The sequence below is a fragment of the Glycine soja genome, chromosome 10 (genome assembly GCF_004193775.1).
Source record: "Glycine soja cultivar W05 chromosome 10, ASM419377v2, whole genome shotgun sequence".
Taxonomy (NCBI): domain Eukaryota; kingdom Viridiplantae; phylum Streptophyta; class Magnoliopsida; order Fabales; family Fabaceae; genus Glycine; species Glycine soja.
Window position 1 is genome coordinate 52,834,798 of NC_041011.1, and position 20,467 is coordinate 52,855,264.

General features: G+C 32.0%; 2 protein-coding genes across 2 annotated transcripts in view; one reads left to right on the top strand and one right to left on the bottom strand.

Moving 5' to 3' along the window:
- The window catches only part of LOC114369909 (callose synthase 9-like), a 54,458-nt gene extending 43,294 nt beyond the window's left edge, over positions 1-11,164 (top strand). Inside the window, exons 35-53 of the mRNA XM_028327185.1 lie at positions 211-279; positions 358-535; positions 640-754; positions 1,076-1,195; positions 1,480-1,595; positions 1,687-1,770; positions 1,847-1,959; positions 3,344-3,396; positions 3,458-3,634; positions 4,537-4,584; positions 5,002-5,160; positions 5,559-5,672; positions 5,747-5,835; positions 7,938-8,096; positions 8,173-8,275; positions 8,936-9,055; positions 9,877-9,927; positions 10,018-10,200; positions 10,669-11,164. Coding sequence (XP_028182986.1) covers positions 211-279; positions 358-535; positions 640-754; positions 1,076-1,195; positions 1,480-1,595; positions 1,687-1,770; positions 1,847-1,959; positions 3,344-3,396; positions 3,458-3,634; positions 4,537-4,584; positions 5,002-5,160; positions 5,559-5,672; positions 5,747-5,835; positions 7,938-8,096; positions 8,173-8,275; positions 8,936-9,055; positions 9,877-9,927; positions 10,018-10,200; positions 10,669-10,905 — 2,288 coding nt within the window. The 3' untranslated portion in view covers positions 10,906-11,164. The remainder of the gene's footprint in view (positions 1-210; positions 280-357; positions 536-639; positions 755-1,075; positions 1,196-1,479; positions 1,596-1,686; positions 1,771-1,846; positions 1,960-3,343; positions 3,397-3,457; positions 3,635-4,536; positions 4,585-5,001; positions 5,161-5,558; positions 5,673-5,746; positions 5,836-7,937; positions 8,097-8,172; positions 8,276-8,935; positions 9,056-9,876; positions 9,928-10,017; positions 10,201-10,668) is intronic.
- A 1,498-nt stretch (positions 11,165-12,662) lies between these two features.
- On the bottom strand, positions 12,663-13,854 carry LOC114370783. The gene has a single exon (XM_028328174.1). It carries the CDS (start codon positions 13,823-13,825, stop codon positions 12,848-12,850), a length of 978 nt encoding a protein of 325 aa, XP_028183975.1. The 5' UTR covers positions 13,826-13,854; the 3' UTR covers positions 12,663-12,847.
- Between the last annotated feature and the right edge of the window lie 6,613 nt (positions 13,855-20,467).

The window sequence follows — 20,467 nt, forward strand, 5'->3', positions numbered from 1 at the left end:
AGTAAAGGAACTTTTGTATTTCAGTATATTTTTAATACAAGCACCAATCACAATTTTATTGGCTAAAATGACTAACCCCTGTTAAGGGAAATAATAAAAGTGGAAATGGAGACATAATGAGATATTTGTCTAAATCTAATACTATCAAAGAAGGTATCTCCTGCTAGATATTTACTACATTTTCTGTTCTTTGTTGTTTGAAATGCTCAGTTCGGGGGATGATGTATTATAGGAAAGCTCTTATGCTTCAGACCTATTTGGAGAGGACAACAGCAGGAGGTAGGGACAAATAACTCCATGGTTTCCCTTACGTTAGTATGTTACTATGTTTGTAATTTTTTTCTTCCCATAATATAGATTTGGAGGCTGCAATAGGTTGTGAGGAAGTAACCGATACACATGGCTTTGAATTATCCCCTGAGGCACGTGCCCAGGCAGATCTTAAGTTCACTTATGTTTTGACATGTCAAATTTATGGTAAGCAGAAAGAAGAGCAAAAGCCCGAGGCTGCTGATATTGCTTTACTTATGCAAAGGTGGGTTCAATAATAATATGGATCAAACTTCATGTATTTTCTTAGTTATTGAATGCTCAAGTCTATAGTTGCATCTTTTTAACCCAAATTATTCATGATTTTAGAAATGAAGCTCTTCGGGTCGCTTTCATTGATGTTGTTGAAACTTTGAAAGAGGGAAAAGTGAACACTGAATACTACTCAAAGCTTGTGAAAGCTGATATCAATGGGAAAGACAAGGTGCTATTCTTCTACACTTTTTGTATATACATAAGCATTTTATACTTTTTATATGTATTCTTTAGTTATGATTCAGGACATAGGGTTCTTCTTAAGTTTGGTTGAAAAAACTTAGCTGTTAATCTGTTGTAACAGATTCTAATAACTGAATTATCTACAACAGGAATACGATAGCTATTTGTGTTACTTTTGCTAGCTTCTGTTATTGAATTAGATTGCCATAATTGCTTAGGTTGCTTTCTTTTACTTTTCCTACCTCTCTATTGAATTAGATAGCTTTGATATTTGTCACTCCATTTGTAAGTTTTTTTTATCTCACAGGAGATATACTCGGTGAAGTTGCCTGGAAATCCCAAATTGGGTGAAGGGAAGCCCGAGAATCAAAATCATGCAATTGTATTTACGCGTGGAAATGCAGTCCAAACAATTGACATGAATCAGGTGAAGTTTTAATAGCTGTCTGTTTTTGACTAATTTCATCATAATAGATTGTGTAAGGACCCATGTTGTATTTTCCCTTTGTGCCCCCCCCCCCTTTCCTATTTTGTAAGCCGTTCTGTCTTATGTGATGCATTATATATTTATATGTTATCTTCATGGCTTTGATCCACTTCATTTTATATATATAAACTTTGTAGAAAATTTACTGTTTCAAGATTTGTTTGATAATGTATAATTTCTTTGCTGTTGCTTTATGTTTTAATGCCTAGTACAATTTATTATAGGATAACTATTTTGAGGAAGCTTTGAAGATGAGGAACCTTCTTGAAGAATTTCATTCTGATCATGGGCTTCGTCCTCCTTCTATACTTGGTGTTAGAGAACATGTCTTCACCGGCAGGTATGTGCTGCTTACATCCTTTGATAGTGTCATTTTCGGACTTGGTTTTGCTGTATTTGTGGCTGTGTAACATCTCTGTTACTGTATGCAGTGTCTCATCTCTAGCGTCATTTATGTCCAATCAAGAAACTAGTTTTGTGACTTTAGGGCAGCGAGTTTTAGCAAATCCATTGAAGTAAGACCATTTTAAATTAAATAATGATTTCTTTTGTCAAGAATCAAACTAAGTATGACAATGATGCTCTATTTAGGGTCCGCATGCACTATGGGCATCCTGATGTTTTTGATAGAATATTCCACGTAACCCGTGGTGGTATCAGCAAGGCTTCCCGTGTTATCAACATTAGTGAAGATATCTATTCAGGTATGGCTGTTGCTTTTGCTGCATAGAAATTTTGCTTTTCTGGTTCAGGGGGGCAAAATGCTGCAAATTTGCAATCCAGTAATTTAGCTACCAATCCTACGATTTAGCTGTTTTAAAACCCTCTTTTCTACAGTATTATTTTATAAACACTTCAAAGCATAATTATTATAATAACCACTTTTCCAGTTACATCTATTCTAGTGAACATATTTGGTGATTATAGGAAAGTTACCACACCAAATAAAATGCAGTAGTTTAAATACATTGCTGGTAGTGATGGTATTTTATAAATTAGGCTGAATATAAGGTTTTCAGCTGATTTAACTCCAATGCATTTCCAAAAAAGATGAAATGGGTTATGGGTATTAGTGCTCTTTTCCATGTCCTCCCCCCTTCCATTGGTTGAACATTTGTTGTATCTTGCATTTTCACTAATGGGATTGTCAGGATTTTAATTATTTTACCCACCTCTCTTGGTGATTAGCTCTGTTGAAAATCCCACATCGATTAGTGATATGACCAAATTTATAGGAGTGTACTTACTTGATAGGAGTCTTTTCCTTTTTTCTGTATTATTGATGTTATTAGTCTTAGCTTCTAAGTGTTAGTTGTATCTAGACAACTAGAGTTTGACAGCTGTACTCAACTAACTTCAGTTAGTTGACAGTTAGAATCTAGTATATATTCCTACATGTAATCTGTTCACAATGGGTTGAATTCATTTTATCCTCAACATAGTTTAGCAATAATATCTTGTCTCTAAAACTAGAAAATTAAAGTATATAAGTGGGGAATAACCCTCTCTTTACAAGCTGGTTTTGTAGGGTTGAATAAAAACCAAACTCAAATCATAAGAAGCTCTTCCAAGTAGCTTAGTTATTTTATTTAGCTGAGTTTGATAGATCTTAGGAAGTTGTGATGTTTTAATTGTTCTCTGAAAATATTAGTATTTATCAGGTATCTTTGTAATCATTATTGTTATTATAAATAGATCAATCTGCTTAGTGGTAATCAAACTCAAGCAAATTCAGAAATTTATTGTTTCTCTTCTCTCAACATATTTACTTGTTTACTCATTTATGCTGTGTAATACAGTTTTCTTTGTAGTAGTGATGTAAGGATTTGGGTCAAGACAGACACCTGATGTGTTTTGGCTTAAGCTTTGTTGAGAAAAACTCAAGTCTCACATCGGTTAGGGATAAGACTTCAATATAATATATAAGTGGGAGACAACCCTCACCCTACGAGCTAGCTTTTGGGGTTGAGTTATGCCCAAATCCCACATTCTAAGAAGCTCTTATTGTATTGCTGTTCAAAATTGTGTTTTCTATTTGCCTCATTTTTCCCTCTGCCACTCTTTTTTTATATTCTTGTTCATTCGCAGGATTCAATTCAACCTTACGTCAAGGAAATATTACACATCATGAATATATTCAGGTGAGACTTGTTGTTTATTGATCCCTCTACAACAAATCGTTTTCTAATATTAAATTTACAGGTTGGTAAGGGAAGAGATGTTGGGCTCAATCAGATTGCACTATTTGAAGGAAAAGTTTCTGGTGGTAACGGTGAACAAGTTCTCAGCCGTGATGTATACAGACTTGGACAGCTTTTTGATTTCTTCCGGATGCTGTCTTTCTATTTTACAACAGTTGGATACTACTTTTGTACCATGGTATGCCAATTATGCGTCATTTATTTTTGTTGATTGAATAAGTATGTGAGTGCACCTAGACTACAACACAACACAACAGACAATGGAACCCTTATTACACTCTTTTTGCACACAAACCTTCAAAACTGTCCTTAGAACCTACGTAAACAAATCTCACAAAGTGATGGGGAGATTGCCAGTTGGATGAAATGTAGAAAACTTTAGTTATCATTGCATTTACACAGTGCCTATCAACAAAAAGAGAAAATCTGCCTATAATTGATAACTCTAGTGGTTAATTTTGGGCAATGAAGTGCCAACATGTGCCAAAAAAAATACAAGGGTAGCAGAAATTATAATGTTGAGATGGAGTAGCCTATCGAGGAGAAGATGATAGGAACTTGCTCGAGGTTGTTTTGTACAAAGAAAAACGAGAGTCACTCTTTTTGAGCAAAATGAAGCAAATGAATGATATTCTAATTAAAGAGTCTTAAAGAAGGGTTTTCTGTAATTGTGTTTTGTATCACACATATAATTCTTTATTCCAATATAGGGAAACATAATAATGAGTATAATACCTAATTATCAGCTGCAAATATTCCCTATTTACAAATCATATCTTTAACAAGTCTAGAGGAAGACCTACGAAAACATAAAAATGACCTAAAGTCAAATGGTTTTATTGATTGAGCAAGTCTTCGCGGTAATGGTTGTTTTGTGTAAAAGCAATAGCAGCTGGTAACTGGTTTTGTTTACAATTCAGAATGAGAGGGAGAAGCCAGAGCCATACATTACATAAACACTGAAATTGTAGCACATCTCATGGAAATTTCCCACAGTACCATTTTAGAATCATCAGCATACATATATCTATATCTAAGCTTTTCTTCATCTGAGGATTTTTTTTCCTTTTCATCCTGCAGCTAACAGTGTTAACTGTATATGCCTTTCTTTATGGGAAAGCGTATTTGGTAAGTTGGATTTTGTTAAACTTCTATGATTGTTTATCTGCTTTGTTCAAGATTATCTTTTCCTTTTGTTCAAAATTTCATAGTTTTATAGTGCCAAATGTTTATCATTCACGCCAGATTCAGGTCATGGTTAGTCTTGAGTTGGACATGGTTTAATTTCACTTTTTTTTTTCATAATCTAGGTGGGTTGTTTTTTCATTTTATGGAATTTTTCATTGTTTTGATTTGCAACAATCTCAGTTTACAAGTTTTATTCAGCAATTTATGTTTACATGTTATTGGCAATAGACAAAGAGGTTGTGTATAGAAGTTATCAGTACAAGGACACTGCTAGGATAGTACTATAGTTATGTACATTCAATACTTACTACTGAACTTATTTCAATACTAATGAACACAAATGCAATATGTTTCCAGGCACTATCTGGTGTTGGTGAAACCATTGAAGAAAGGGCTAGGATAACTAAGAACACTGCACTGAGTGCTGCTTTGAATACACAATTTCTCTTTCAAATTGGTATCTTCACTGCTGTGCCAATGATCTTGGGCTTCATTCTTGAGCAAGGTTTCTTGAGGGTAAGTGTGTGTGTCCTTTTCTTGAGGGTAAGTGTGTGTGTCCTTCCCTAGGCATGATTAAAGAACCAAATGCTTTGTTTTTCAGTCCCCACCATACTTTTTGCCCTCAACTATTCTTGGCCATTTTATCTTACTGTTACTATTTGTATTAAAAAAAAAAAGGCCTCAGGAACTTGCATCAAGTGTACATCCTGATTACATCATCTTTTATTTGGCTAGTATCCTACATCTTTTAGGCATTTGACTATTATTTCAGTTAATGAATTGGTATTTTCTTCTTCTCTGTTAAATCTGTCTTGATCTTATATATTGAATTCCCTGCAAGCAAATAATTAGAAAAATATTAATTTTTTTTCTAATATGTTTTTATTGATTTTTTATTTAATATTGCTCTGCAGGCCATTGTCAGTTTTGTCACAATGCAGTTCCAGCTTTGCACTGTCTTTTTCACATTTTCCTTGGGTACAAGAACACATTATTTTGGTCGGACCATTCTTCATGGTGGTGCAAGGGTTTGTCTGCCTACTCTATGCCGTTTCTTTCTCTACTTATCTTCTGAAATGTTAATATGTTTATTTGTCAACAGTATCAAGCAACTGGCCGCGGTTTTGTTGTCCGCCATATCAAATTTTCAGAGAACTACAGACTCTACTCTCGTAGTCATTTTGTTAAAGGGTGAGGCTTGGTATTTTTCTAAGTAGACAATACATGAGAATATCTGGTGTGCTTATTGTGCTACATTAAGTTTCCAAAATTTCAAATTATTTACATGTAGAAATTCAGAGAAACTCAGAGAAAAAGAAGAAAAGAGAGATGAGATTTTTATTGGCCAACCTTAACAGTAGTTTACAACTGATTATTTATAGGCTCAGTTGTCATTGTGGCAACTGGCATAACTACCTAACCGCCTAAGGTGCCCAAGGGTGCAGTTGAATAACACTAATTCATTCTCTTTCTAACATTCTTTGCTTATCTCATCAGTTTCCCAACACTGATAAGAAATTTCAAGCAGCATAAGATTTCTAAGTATGAAATCAACATTTGGCTTCTCTCTCATTATTTATTTCTTGATATTTATTTCAAAATTATAATTATTTGGCAAATTGTTTTCTTTTTTTTTTTTCCTCTTTCTAAGTGTCCATCTTTACCACAATAGAACTTCACATTTCTCATTATGATGCATTTCTTTATTGGGAAAAACCCAAGCCCCACATTGGTTAGGGATAAGGCCAATATAGAGTATATAAGTGGAGGACAATCTTCACCTAAAGAACTAGCTTTTAAGGTTGAGTTAGACCCAAACTCACATTTTAAGATGATATCAGAGCGTATCCTAGATTCATTAAATGGGCCACCTACCATATTATCCACGCACCAAGCTCAAAAGTGTTGGGCATGAGGGGGTGTATTGGGAAAAACCCAAGTCCCACATTAGCTAGGGATAAGGCCAATATAGAGTATATAAGTGGGGGCAACCCTCATTGTATGAGCTAGCTTTTGGGGTTGAGTTAGGCCTAAACCCACATTCTAAGATTCTTGCACAATATGATTATTTAGAACAGTTGTATTTGAGAATTCCAATTGGATTGATAGGTTGAAGATTTAGTGTGGGAATGGTGTTCCATTGAGAAAGAAATGTGCATGGATTGTTTGAGAGAGGGGATAACATGTTGCCTTTGCTCTTTTGATAATATGGTAAATTTTTAGGGGGTGATAAGGTTGTCTTGTTCCAAGGTCTGGACAAGCCTTAAGCCTCAACACTCAACACTCAACACAAGCTTATAGTGATATTTTGAGGCAATCTACCAATGAAGCACCACTAGTAGGAATCACATCCAAGACTTGGGGTCAATGTAGTTTGATTACCACTTGGCCCTACTTGATTACCCTGTACGTATTAATTAAACTCATTTATAAAGAAAATGATGATTGTAGCCTTGATAGCAAACTGAGGTGTCATGCCCAAGTGCCAGATTTAGCATTCACTGGAACCTCAATAACTCGATGGACCTCCTCAGTGTGATTAACAGAGACAAGATAATAGAGAGAGAAACTAAAATTTGTGGATCTTAAATTATGATTTCATTCCCAATTAGATTCAGTTACAACATATCTTTTATACTAGATCTAAGAGTCTTGCAATGCAAGCTTCTAACAGTTAGTTGCCAGCTTTCACTGGACATCAGCCTTGAAATCTTTGAAAGGTGCTTGAGCCTAATTAACCGATTAAGCATCAGAAATCATGGTCTGCTTGTGCTTCTCAAGTCTGCACTTGACAAAGGAGCTCTTAGAAACTTAAGAGAACACTTAGAGAAGATTGAAAATGAAAGAGGAAAAGTTACTAATTCTCATTAACCAGTTCAACAGTAGTTTACACTTACGTATTTATAGCTCAGCTGTCTCTATGACAGCTGTCACAACTAACCTAACAGTTTACTAACTACCCGAGATTGCACTTGAATAACTGCATCTCTTACAGAATACTCTAATACCCCCCCCCCCCCCCCTCAAAGTGGGTGGTACTTTGTTAAAGGCTCAAGTGCATTGTTGGAGAGAGAGGTTTAGTGACTGCATCTAACTGGGGTTAGCAGAAATGAACTGAACTTATTTGACTGCTGTTATTCCAACTGCTGTTACTCGAAGTACTCAAATTGTTGGGCTGATGGTTTAAGAATACTCTTGCATTTCTTTATTTATGAAATTATTCTCGTTTAGATTGGATACCTGTTTTCCTTTCCCTGAAATGTAATAATTGTATTCCTATGTTTTGTCCTCAGGTTGGAGGTTGCACTTCTGTTGATAGTATTTCTTGCTTATGGCTCTAATGAAGGTGGTGCACTCTCATATATTCTTTTGAGTATAAGCAGTTGGTTTATGGCTCTATCCTGGTTGTTTGCTCCATATTTATTCAACCCGTCTGGATTTGAGTGGCAAAAGTAAGTATTATCTATTTATCTTGAACTTTGACAGGCATGTCTCATGATTATTTTCCCTCACACGGTGTTTTTTTAGGGTGGTGGAAGATTTCAGAGATTGGACAAATTGGCTACTCTACCGAGGTGGAATTGGTGTTAAGGGAGAAGAAAGCTGGGAAGCTTGGTGGGAAGAAGAACTGGTAATTAGTGTTTTGCCTTGATCAATAAATGTTTTTTCTTGCTTTTATATTTCTTTTTATCCTTACCGATTAATATAGTGTTTGATAATTTAACTCCCATAAAATCTCAAATAAGATTAGTACAATGATGTCTTACAGATGTGTGTGTCCTATAGGTTCTATCTGGGTATTTGTGCTATTGCAACTGTTGTTCAAAACAACAATATTCACTAAGAACATCAGACACTATTCTAAAATAGTATTTCAACAGTGATAAAATAAATTGGTGTTGAATAAACTGAGAGAGAGAGGGAAGAGAAAAATCGTTGAACAGAAAGGCTGATTTTATTGATTATAGGTTACAAAAGAGGTATATATAGACCTCTGTTCTGTTATTGTAACAGATTGTAACTAACTAACTAACAGAACCTAACCAACTCTAACTAACTCTAGGATAGGTGCTGTTAGCAAAAGCTAACAGCCCTTACAATTAGTTTACAGAACTGTTTTTACAGTTGACTGACAACATACTCTAATAATTGGACACTTTTTTAGAACTCAATGTAGTAGAGATGATAATGTTTTGTTGGATCTTGGATGTATGGACACATTTGGTTTCATCATTGTTTGACTGTATTTAAATATCCGTGTCTCAATATTCATAAATTATTCCATCGACAGGCTCATATCAGGAGCTTGGGTTCAAGGATAGCAGAAACCATTCTGAGTCTTAGATTTTTCATCTTTCAATATGGTATTGTGTACAAGCTTAACGTGAAAGGAACAAGTACTTCACTGACGGTAATACATGCTTATATATAAGTTTATTTTTCTTGTTTCCAGATTTTGTGGAAGTTGTGTGATTAATTAATAATCAGTGTACCCAAGCTTTTATTTATACTGTTTACATGTTTTCTAGTCCAAGATGATCCCTAACATGACTCTCAAATTGCAGAACTCATTATAACTATACAGTTAATACCTAATTACTCATTTATCACATGCTTAATATCTGTAACTACTCTTACTGCTTATCTGTTTTTGAATTTGGTGTCATTTATGATTATAACATTGTTTTCTTGTATAATGTCCTGACTATGTCATGTCATATATTATTAAAAAAAGTGTCATGTTACCATGTATGTGACATGTATTTTATCCATGCTTCCTAGGTATCAGCCACAGCTTTCTGTAGTGATGCTATTTTTTTTTTTTTTTCTGAGAATTGACTTGGTTCTGTTTAAATTATCCATATATATATATATATGAGGAGGGATGAAGTTACTCCAAGAGTAACTCTTTTAGACTTACTCCTCATCCTCACCATTCATTTTCTTCAAATCTAATGGTTGTAATGAGTAACTAATCTTAACTAATCTATTAGAGTTTCTCTTAGAATAACTTGATCCCTCCTATATATATATATATATATATATATATATATATATATATATATATATATATATATATATATATATATATATATATATATATATATATGTAGGATGGCTTGATTTGTTCTATATTTGACCAGTTTAGTATGCAATTCTTTTTACATATCTACATGTACAGAATATGAACAGGTTTTTGAACTGACTGCTTATGTTTGGCATTTTGTATAGGTTTATGGACTCTCATGGGTAGTTCTGGCTGTGCTTATAATTCTTTTCAAGGTGAAAAATATGCATTGTGTTTGTGATCCATTTAAATGTGTATGTTGGTCATTTTGTATCTTGATGCTATCTTTTGTTCTTGCTCAATAGGTATTCACCTTTAGCCAGAAGATATCGGTCAATTTCCAGCTTCTTTTGCGCTTTATACAAGGAGTCTCCCTTTTGGTTGCACTGGCTGGTTTAGTTGTAGCAGTTATATTGACCAAACTGTCTTTACCGGACATATTTGCTTCTATGTTGGCTTTCATTCCTACTGGTTGGGGAATTCTGTCAGTGAGTTTTCTTTTCCTCTGAACCATGTGTTATTATTTGTTCTTTTCGCAATTGGATTGCATGTCTTAGAATTTGGGTTTAGGGCCTAATTCAATCGCACAAAACCAGCTTACAAGGTGAAAAATTACATTTGTTATATCTCTAGTCAATGTAAGATCTCAACCTCTTTTAGAGTTGAGGCTCCGACAGCTGTATTTTATGACTTGGGATCCTTTAAGAAACAAAAGGACAGGATCCTTTACATCTTCTTTTCTTTAATGAAATTGTACCTTGCCCATATGGATGTCAAATCTTTTCTATTTACATTCGTTGACATCTAGAATCTTATACACTTGTTCATTCACTTTTTTGGGGTACGAAGAACACTATTCAATGTGCTGAAATGGAGCTGATTTTGTATACAATGGTTTCAGCATCTCATTTGTATGCAGTGCCTCTTATTTTTGTACTTTGATTGTCCTTTTTTAGATTGCTGCTGCCTGGAAGCCGGTGATGAAGAGGCTCGGACTATGGAAATCCGTTCGATCAATTGCTCGCCTCTATGATGCTGGTATGGGAATGCTCATCTTTGTACCCATTGCCTTCTTTTCGTGGTTCCCATTTGTATCAACATTCCAAACTCGCCTAATGTTTAACCAGGCTTTTAGCCGAGGGTTAGAAATTTCTCTTATTCTAGCTGGGAACAATCCCAATACTGGGATATAGTTGTATTTGGCTCAGGCCTTGTTCCTAAACGAGATACAATCTATGGTGTCTTTTAAATTTTGCGGGGGTGAGTCGGTAAATCTTCTTGTAGGAAGCCTAGATTTCTGTAAAAATCGTCAGCATTGTGAATAGTTGTATCATCAATTTTCTAGTGTATGTCATTTAAATCGTCATGTAGTATTGGGTTTAATGCAATGCACTATCAGTTTTGAATTTTCTTGTATTCTTCCAATTAAACTATTTCCTTCCAGAATTGAAATTCAGCACTGCCTACTTTTAATCGTGCAAAATCTATTAGCTAATTTGCATAAACTCGTTCTCTATTCGTGCTTGTTTCCCCCTATTTTTGTGGATTAATTTGCGTAGACTGTCAGATTTTACAACGCAATTAGCTAACACTAAGAATAAACTTGCATATTTAAATTGTGACATTGGCAATAAACTAGATGCTGAGATCTTAGCTTCATAATAAATGAAGGGTTCATAAGCTCGTATCCTTCAATTAACTTGTGAATCTATAAGGGTGTGTTTGGTTTGCATTTTTATTTTCTGTTTTTATTTCCTGTTTTCATTTTCGGAAAATTGTTTTCATTTTCAAAAGATTAGAATTCTGAAAACATGTTTGGTTTGATTTCTTGTTTTTTGTTTTCATGAAATAAAAATACTGAAAATTTATGATATATTGACTTCTTGTCTTTTTGTATTTTTATATTTGTTTAAAATTACATTCGTTGTCACCGCAATTTCATTTTACCCGAAATGAGTTTTCTGTTCTCAACTGAAAACGAGAATTTATTGTTTTTATTTTCTTGTTGTTTCCTGTTTTCATTTTCACCGAAAATGTTTTCAGAAATCCAATCAAATACATTTTCATCACCGTTTTCTGTTTTCAGTGAAAATGAAAACATAAAACAATCAAACAAAACATCCCCTAATAGTTTCATACAAGTTAAATACTAAGTCCAAACATACTGTTAAAAAATTATCTTTTTAATTTTTAAGATAAAATGTCTACAGGCTGAAAAGGTATAAGATATTAATATACCTTTTTATCAATTGTGGTATTTTTTGTTATTAAAATTAATAAATCAACAAAAGAAAATTTAAACAAAAGAAAAGAAAAAGACCAATCTCAAAATTATTAAAGATTATAAATAAATACTTAAAAAGAAAGATTATAAATAAAATAGAAGACAAATATTATTTATTTATTTATTTATCTAATTGTTTTATGGGTTGTTAGCGAACATGTTTTTAACAAGATACTAGGAAGGGGGTAAGAAAACAAATGTTGTCCAACAATTGGTTAATCATTTGGGGAGCATTTAAAACGTTGTTTTTAATCATTGACACACGGTATTCACCAAATCTGTCCTCTTCTTCTTTTCTTTTTCTTTTTTTCTTTTTAACAGTGACACGTGAGGGAAAGAGAGAGAGCACTGTGTATTTATGTACTGAAGATTGGTAGAGTTGTCATAATTATATTGGCCATTTTAGATGATATAAACCTCAGGGTAAAGTAGACTGTCTCTTTTTTTCTTTGTATAAAACCATTAATTACGTGGCTGATAGTTTTTTTTTTAATTGGTCGTTAAGTTACACGATTTATTTTACACATATATCAATGTTTGTAAATAGTATTTCTTATAGTGAAAGACCTAATTTCATAGAGAATGAATGACCAAAATTCTGTGTCAAGCTATATAGGAGTATGACACAAGTCACTTGTGAGAGCTACATTGTGGTGAATCATGAAATTCGAAGATAAAATCCAGTATTTATTCAACGAGAGAAGGCGAACAATGAAGACAAGACCCAATTAATTAAGCACTATAGACCGTATAAGTGGTCCATAAACACAATTGAAGATTGAATCTGACCCTATGAATAACAATTAAACAGAGTACTAAAACTACTGGACCCTTGATAAGAGATTAAGACCCTAGCTAGCTACAGGCTCCAATTTGATTTTAACAGCTCCACCTCCAGCAGTTAATTTTTCCCATCCAGGAGGAGGAGCAAGCTGAAGCTCCATACCACTCTGACCTTCAACCTTCACCACCCTAACAGGAGGTGGAGGAGCAACGTTGTTGTTGTTTCGTGCCGAATAAGCAAAAGCACTAGTAGGAGGAGCATCGTCAGGAACAACAGTGAGTCCACCACTTACCCATTCTATACGGAGATTTCTCTTTCGGATTTTGGCCATGAGTCTCTTCTTTCTCTCACTCTTGGTCTCGTACTTGTAGTGACTCGAACTCACGTGCGCCGCAAACCGCTGCGACGTCTCAAACACGTGCCCGCACTTGGGACACGTGTAGGGCCCATTTTTCTTGTACGGATAGCTATGCATCCGACCATCGTACTTGGTGTCGCCGCCACGAACATGATTCTGCAAGGTACTGGTTTCATGGGGAAAACAAACAGACAGCGGAGAGGGACAAAGAGAATAAGCAAAATCATCGTCATTAAGAAAACCACGACGCGTTTTGAGTGGGGGCGTTGAAGTTAAACGGTGGCTAAGGCTAATTGGCCTGAGCGATGTGGGACTAGTTTTAGGAGCAAATGCTGAGGCGCAGAGAAGTTTGGCCTGCAGAATCTCGATGGCTTTCTTTTTGTCCGCAACAACAACAACAACATTATTACTGGAAACTGGGGAGGGTGTTGATGATACTGCATGCACCAGTTGGGCTCTTACAATCTGACTTGCTCTTATGATACTCTCAGTGTTGTTTTCACTGCCACCATGAACCAGACACGATCTTTCTTTTGCGGTCAATGAGGATTTTCTCACCTTAGTGATCCTTTGGTTCAACCCTAGTTGGCCCATTCCTTTCACCGTTAAGGCTTCGTTGGTGTTGGAAGCCGACCCAAGAGAGAGGGCAGTGCTAAAGTTGCTGGAGTTTGGAGAATTTAAGGCCATGGTCAAAGCAAACTATGAGTGTGCGTTGTGATGAGGATTCGTTGCCCGCTTTATAAGAGGTTCGTGTTAAAAAAAAAATTTTCTTTCATTTTCTGGTTTGGATAGTATTAATTTCATGCACCTTTAAAAAAAAATATTAATTTCATGCAGGAACGAATTTATTTGGCATTGAAACAATAATTTTTATCAATATAAAACATTTAGACCAGTATAATGTGTCAATTGTCAAACTGTTGCCTTTACTTATTAAATTCTGATGAGAAAATCTAGCAATTGAGCATATATAAACAAAAGTGTTTTAATGGCTTACCAAAAATGGTCCATTTCTGTTGATGACTTGACTGATAGTTTGACCATGAAACCTGAAAAGCAAATGCAAAATTAAATGTTGGCCTTCTTAAAAGGAAAGTATTTATATTTTACTATACAAATAACAAGTTAGCCTTTTAGGTCAACGAATTTAAAAAAATTAAAATATATTTCAATTCTTTACTATTTATTTTTAATATATATATATATATATATATATATATATATATATATGTGTGTGTGTGTTTTTCCTTGAATATGTATCAAAATAGTTTATAACAAACTTATATGAAACTACTAATATATAGACATTATCATTGTCATCACCATCACTATTATTTCCTCCACAATCATTGGCACAATCACATAGTGATGGTGATGGTAAGAAATGGTGTTGGGAGATTGGTGGTGACAATAATAATGATGAGATGATTATATGCAATTGTAATAATGATAGTGAAAGATTGAAAACAATATTGAATATCTGATAAAAAATATTTATAATTGATTTGATTAGCTGTTCTCATATTTTAAGTAAAATATCTTTATAAGAGTAAGCTCCTTATATATGTGATTGTGCTTACATTTTATGTCAAAAAATTTTAATTAAAATATATTTTTAGTTTTCATTATTTATTTTTAATTTGTAATGTGTTATCTCTAAACTTAAATTTAAGAAAAAATATCTAATTTCACGCTAGTTAAGGATATTAGTTAAGTTCATTTACACTTCCTAAATTACCCTTAATCATATTAGAGATTATATTCACATTTGAATTAACTTAAGGATATTTGATATTTTTGGAATGATAACTTTAAATGAAACTGAATTAATTGAAATTATCTTATATTTCAATTCAACCAACTTAGGCATTTTTTTGCTTATAAATTTAGAGGAAGTGTATATGTTTGCTTAATTCAGTCTTTATCATTTGCTATTACTATAACACCATGTGTGCGTGCGTGTGTTTAATTAAGTCAGTCTTAGTTGTTTGCTAATGATATCAAGAGCACTTTTTGTTCCGTAATACTTAATAAAGCTAAAATTTGATGGGAGAATCAACATAACAAAACACAAAAAAAATGATATTTAATAAAAATAATTAATAATCTTAGATGGGAGAATGAATATTTGATGGAAGTAGTTATCATCCTAAATTATTTTTACACAAATCAATATTTAATAAAGCTAAAATTTGATGGGAGAATCAACACAACAAAACATAAAAAAAAAATTAATAATTTTAGAATATTTTAGAAAATATATTTTAATTTTATTTTGTACTTCTAGAAAAAGGTTAATTAATTAATATCACAATGACCAAATTATTACCTCCATCTTCTACTTTCCATTTTATCGTCAATGTCTTTCCTTATTCTTTTTAAAAAATTTATTTATATATTATATCAAATGAAAATAACTCTTAACTCTAAATTCTCTTACAATTTTTATTTTTACATTAATCCTTATAAAAAGGTATGGAATATTTATTTTATGCTATCAAAATATTAAAATAAGTTTATTTTTATTTAATATTTTTCAATATTAAGTGAATATTGTATAATGATATAACATTAATGCTCACATATGTTATTATGGATATTTTTTTCAAGTTTCATTTTAATTTAAAGTTCTAGAGGAAGGGTTAAATTACATAACTTTGATAACTATTACATCATTTTATAACTTTTAACGGGATAATATTTTATTGAAACTCACTCTTAGATTAAAAAAAAAATTCACATAGATTATATATGTAAAATTTCATATTAATTTAAAGTCATTTGTTGTCTCTTTCGTATAAATTAAAATATGGATCATTTGATTATTTTTTTTGTTATTCAATTTTGATAAAATTGACACAAATAATCTTAATAATACATGGATATAATTCAACGGTTGGATTGTAACACCTCGCTATTTGTTTTATATATTTATTTAATAAATAAATATATTATGTATTGCAAAAATATTTTTTTATAAATAAATAAATAAATATTATTTTAAGTTATTATTATGGAAAAATAAAATGGGTTTGTATTTAAAAAAATAAAAAGAGTTTTATGAGTTAAGTTTTGAGCTTTGATTCATGACTCGTAAGTTCTCTTTATTTCCTTGGTTTTTATAATTTCATTCATCACCACCAACTGAACAATTTCATTCTTTCTCTAAGCCAAAAAAAACCTAACCCCTTCTCTTATTCTGTATTTTTTGAACCCTAACCACTGTAGAGTCTTCGGAGTGCACTCGTCAGAATCATGAGTTGGAATCAGATAGAATAGTGTCCCTGGTCTACGTTTTCTTCTTTTCAAGGTAATGGGGGGTGGGATTATGATTTTTTGTTTCCTTTTTTTTTTGTGTCATTTAGGGATTTTGGTTAATTGTTTCAATTACATATATTTGTTTGTTGTTGTTTCTCGACCTTTCTAATTTTTCTAACAAGTGATAGCTATCCATTGTGCGTATCGTGAATGTGCTTTGTATCAAAATTGAATTGCAATTCCCACGTTTTTTTCTTCTTTCAATTAGTTCCGTTGCTTGTGTACATTTACTGTCGTGAATTTTTTGTTGATTGTGTACTTAATTTTAATTTGACAGGATGTGATGAATTCCAATTATTTTTTATTCTTGCGATTGGATTGTCATTTTATTTATAATTAAGTTGTTTGAGAATCAATTTCTCTCTGACTGGATGCCCGATTACTTGTTTTGTGTAAATACTAAAACTTGCCTTGTTTTATATAATTGATACCTGATTACGTTCGTTTTCATTACTTGGTTTTATATTCGAATTATTGATCTATGTGTGTTATTTCATCATGTTAGTTTTATTTATAATCCTGTGGTATAATGGATATTTTATATGATTTTCAGAATTTCTACATTGAAGGATTTTGGCGAAATGATTTTGTGTGTCAGGACTTAATCCTTTCAAGCCTTGTGTTTTAATATTACTTTATACAATTAATTTTTATAACTTTTCTCCCATCTTTGATCATAGATTTTGGAGTACAGATTCTATGTTTTGTGGCATCACATGAGTTATGTATAGAAGCCTCCATGTTAAATGTTAAGCTATATTAAGTACAAAGATATATATATATATATATATATATATATATATATATATATATATATATATATATATATATATATATATATATATATATATATATATAACAAGTACTTATTTATATTATTAATTAATGTTTATGATATTATAATTTTGTTATTGTATAATTCTTAAAATTATTAATGTTGAAGTTTGTAACTATTAAGGTTTGATTGGATGTGTATGTGATGTGACACTGCATAATGTTCATGGGTACATGGGATGAATCAAATAATGTCTTGGTAATAGTTTGAAAAGATTTATATGTGACTCGAATTTCATGTAGGAAAAGGACCAGCATGTCAAGATGATATGAAAATGTCATGAATATCTTGAATGTCTCATGCATCATAGCATGTCAAGATGATATGAAAATGTCATGGATATCTTGAATGTCTCATGCATCATAGCATATCGTGTTCTTTCGAAGGATGTTGTTGAGCTAACCGAGGCAAACATGAATAAGTTAAAGTATGATTTTATTCTTAGGGGTTATTCAATTTGGAATCTGTGTGTGACTCATGCTGATCCCATAAATTGGAGTATCCTTACAAGATATAATAACCTTAACTCGTCACCGACAATCTTATCTCAATGAGAGTGTGTTATTAGCTTTTTCATGGTGCGGAAATCTAACAAGTGCATGTTCTTTTGAGCTTCTTTTAAAAATGTTTTATTGGTATCACATGCTTATAGAGTCTTAAGTAGAATCTGCATCATAATACATGTGTGTCTATGAGAATGTAAATGATTGTGTGACTATACAAATGTTTGTTAGTGTGATGATACATTATTTTTTTGTTAATTGTTTAAAATACATATTTTGTTATATGGGATGAGATGTATCTCATTCTCCTATCTTCCTGTCTGTGTTTGGATTGATTGTCATTTGTAAATGAAATTTGGTATCATGCTAAGGATGATTCTTGAGAGATTTAAACTTTAATTTAGAATCTATTTATTTTTTTTTATGTTTTTTATGGTTTGTAATGCTCTAATAGGTAGTCACATTAGGACTAGACTTATGTTCATTTTCTCTTTGAGTGAATAGACAATTTAGTCCCTGAGATTGTACCCATTTTGCATATTAGTCCCTAACTTAATATTAAATTCAAAATAGTCCCTATCTTTGCATAAGTGTTGCAAAATAGTCTTTCCGTTAAATTTTAAAGTAACGTTGTTAGTGAGGTCAATTTTAGTGCCACGTGAACTATCCACGTGACACTAAAGGATGACGTGGCATGACACGTGGACGTGCCTGATGCCACGTCATTTGATGATAACAAAACGAGTAAATAGGTAATTTAGTCTCTGACTTTGTACCCCTGTTGCATATTAGTCCATAACTTAATGAAAAATTCAAAATAGTTCCTATCTTTTGCATAAGTGTTGCAAAATAGTCCCTAACTTAAAAGATGTCAGAAATCATGCTTAAAGTGTCCATGCATTGCAAAGGTTGTGCCTAGCACGATTTCTAGCAGCGCAGATTCTTCCTTGGATTCCTTGTCATCTTTTGATTCCTCTGGTTTTTTCTCTTCTTCTTTCTTTTCTTCTTCATTTGCTTTTTTCTCCTCCACTTTGTTTTCCTCTGGTTTTTTCTCTTCCTATTCAAAACACACAAAAAAATCAGAACCCAAAATGATACATTGATGGTAATTGAAGAAAAAAAAAAGGAAAAGAGAATGATTATGCAGACCTCGCCCATTGGTGTTGACAACTACAGAGATAAGGTTGTTGCTGTGGATTTTTGGTTCTTTTTATTTGTGCAAGTGTGTGTGAGTTCTTTTTCGTATATATGCTTCAATTGATTCAAAACCATCAAATTTGAAGAAGTCACTCATTCTATCATCATCAAATGACGTGACATTAAAATTGACCTTACTAACAACATTACTTTAAAATTTAACGGAAGGACTATTTTGCAATACTTATGTAAAAGATAGGGACTATTTTGAATTTTTCATTAAGTTAGGGACTAATATGCAACATGGGTACAAAGTCAGGGACTAAATTGCCTATTTACTCGTTTTGTTATCATCAAATGACGTGGCATCAGGCACGTCCACGTGTCATGCCACGTCATCCTTTAGTGCCACGTGGATAGTCCACGTGACACTAAAATTGACCTCACTAACAGCATTATTTTAAAATTTAACGGAATGACTATTTTGCAACACTTATGCAAAGATAGGGACTATTTTGAATTTAATATTAAGTTAGGGACTAATATGCAAAATAGGTACGATCTCAGGGACTAAATTACCTATTCACTCTTTTCTCTTTGGATTTATGTTTTAAGTTATAATAATTTAGTTATGAATTTTAATTGGCCCGTGGAAAATCAATATATCTAAAATTGTTATTATCTATCTACCTGGTGATTACGAATACATCAAAGTCATGTGATACCTTTTATTCTATAAGAAAGTTTTTTAATCTTAAATGTTATACTTGCTTTATTTCTACAAATAGATTTGTGGGGTAAAAGGGTATTACAATTGGATCAATAAAAGTCACATTATATATCAAATTATAAAAATAATGTAATTAAAATCACACATATTATTTTTCTATTAAATCTATAAAAATAATTATATATTTTTTAAATCATAATTTATTTGTAACTACTAATAAACATTGAAATATATAGTCAACTTCATGAATAAATAGTGTATAAGAAACCATATATTTAATGTGTAAACAAAAGATAATTTAGTAGAAAAAATAAATTGTGTTAAGTGAATATATATATATATATATATATATATATATATATATATATATATATATATAACAAAGAGTAATAATGAAAAAGAAGTAGAAGTAAAGTTATAACAATAATAATAGGCTCCCTTTACGTCCTTTTAACTGAAAAAAAATATTATAAGTTAAAGATAAATATAAAATAAAAGTCTCATGCTATGAAAAAATACATTATAAGTTGAAGATATAAAGTAAAAATTAGATTTTTTTTCTTTCAAAATGATAAAAGATAATATAGTAGTGGTAAAAATAAAAGAATAAGTTTTAAAAACTTAAACAATAATAATGATCAAAATATAAAATAAGACAACAGTAAAATGAGAAATGAAAAAATACAAAGATATTACTAAAGAAATAATAAAATAATATATTTAAAAGTTATATTAATGTTCAATCTAATTAAATTAAAACAATGTTATTGTTAATTATAACTTCCGATCAGTGACTTAATATGATT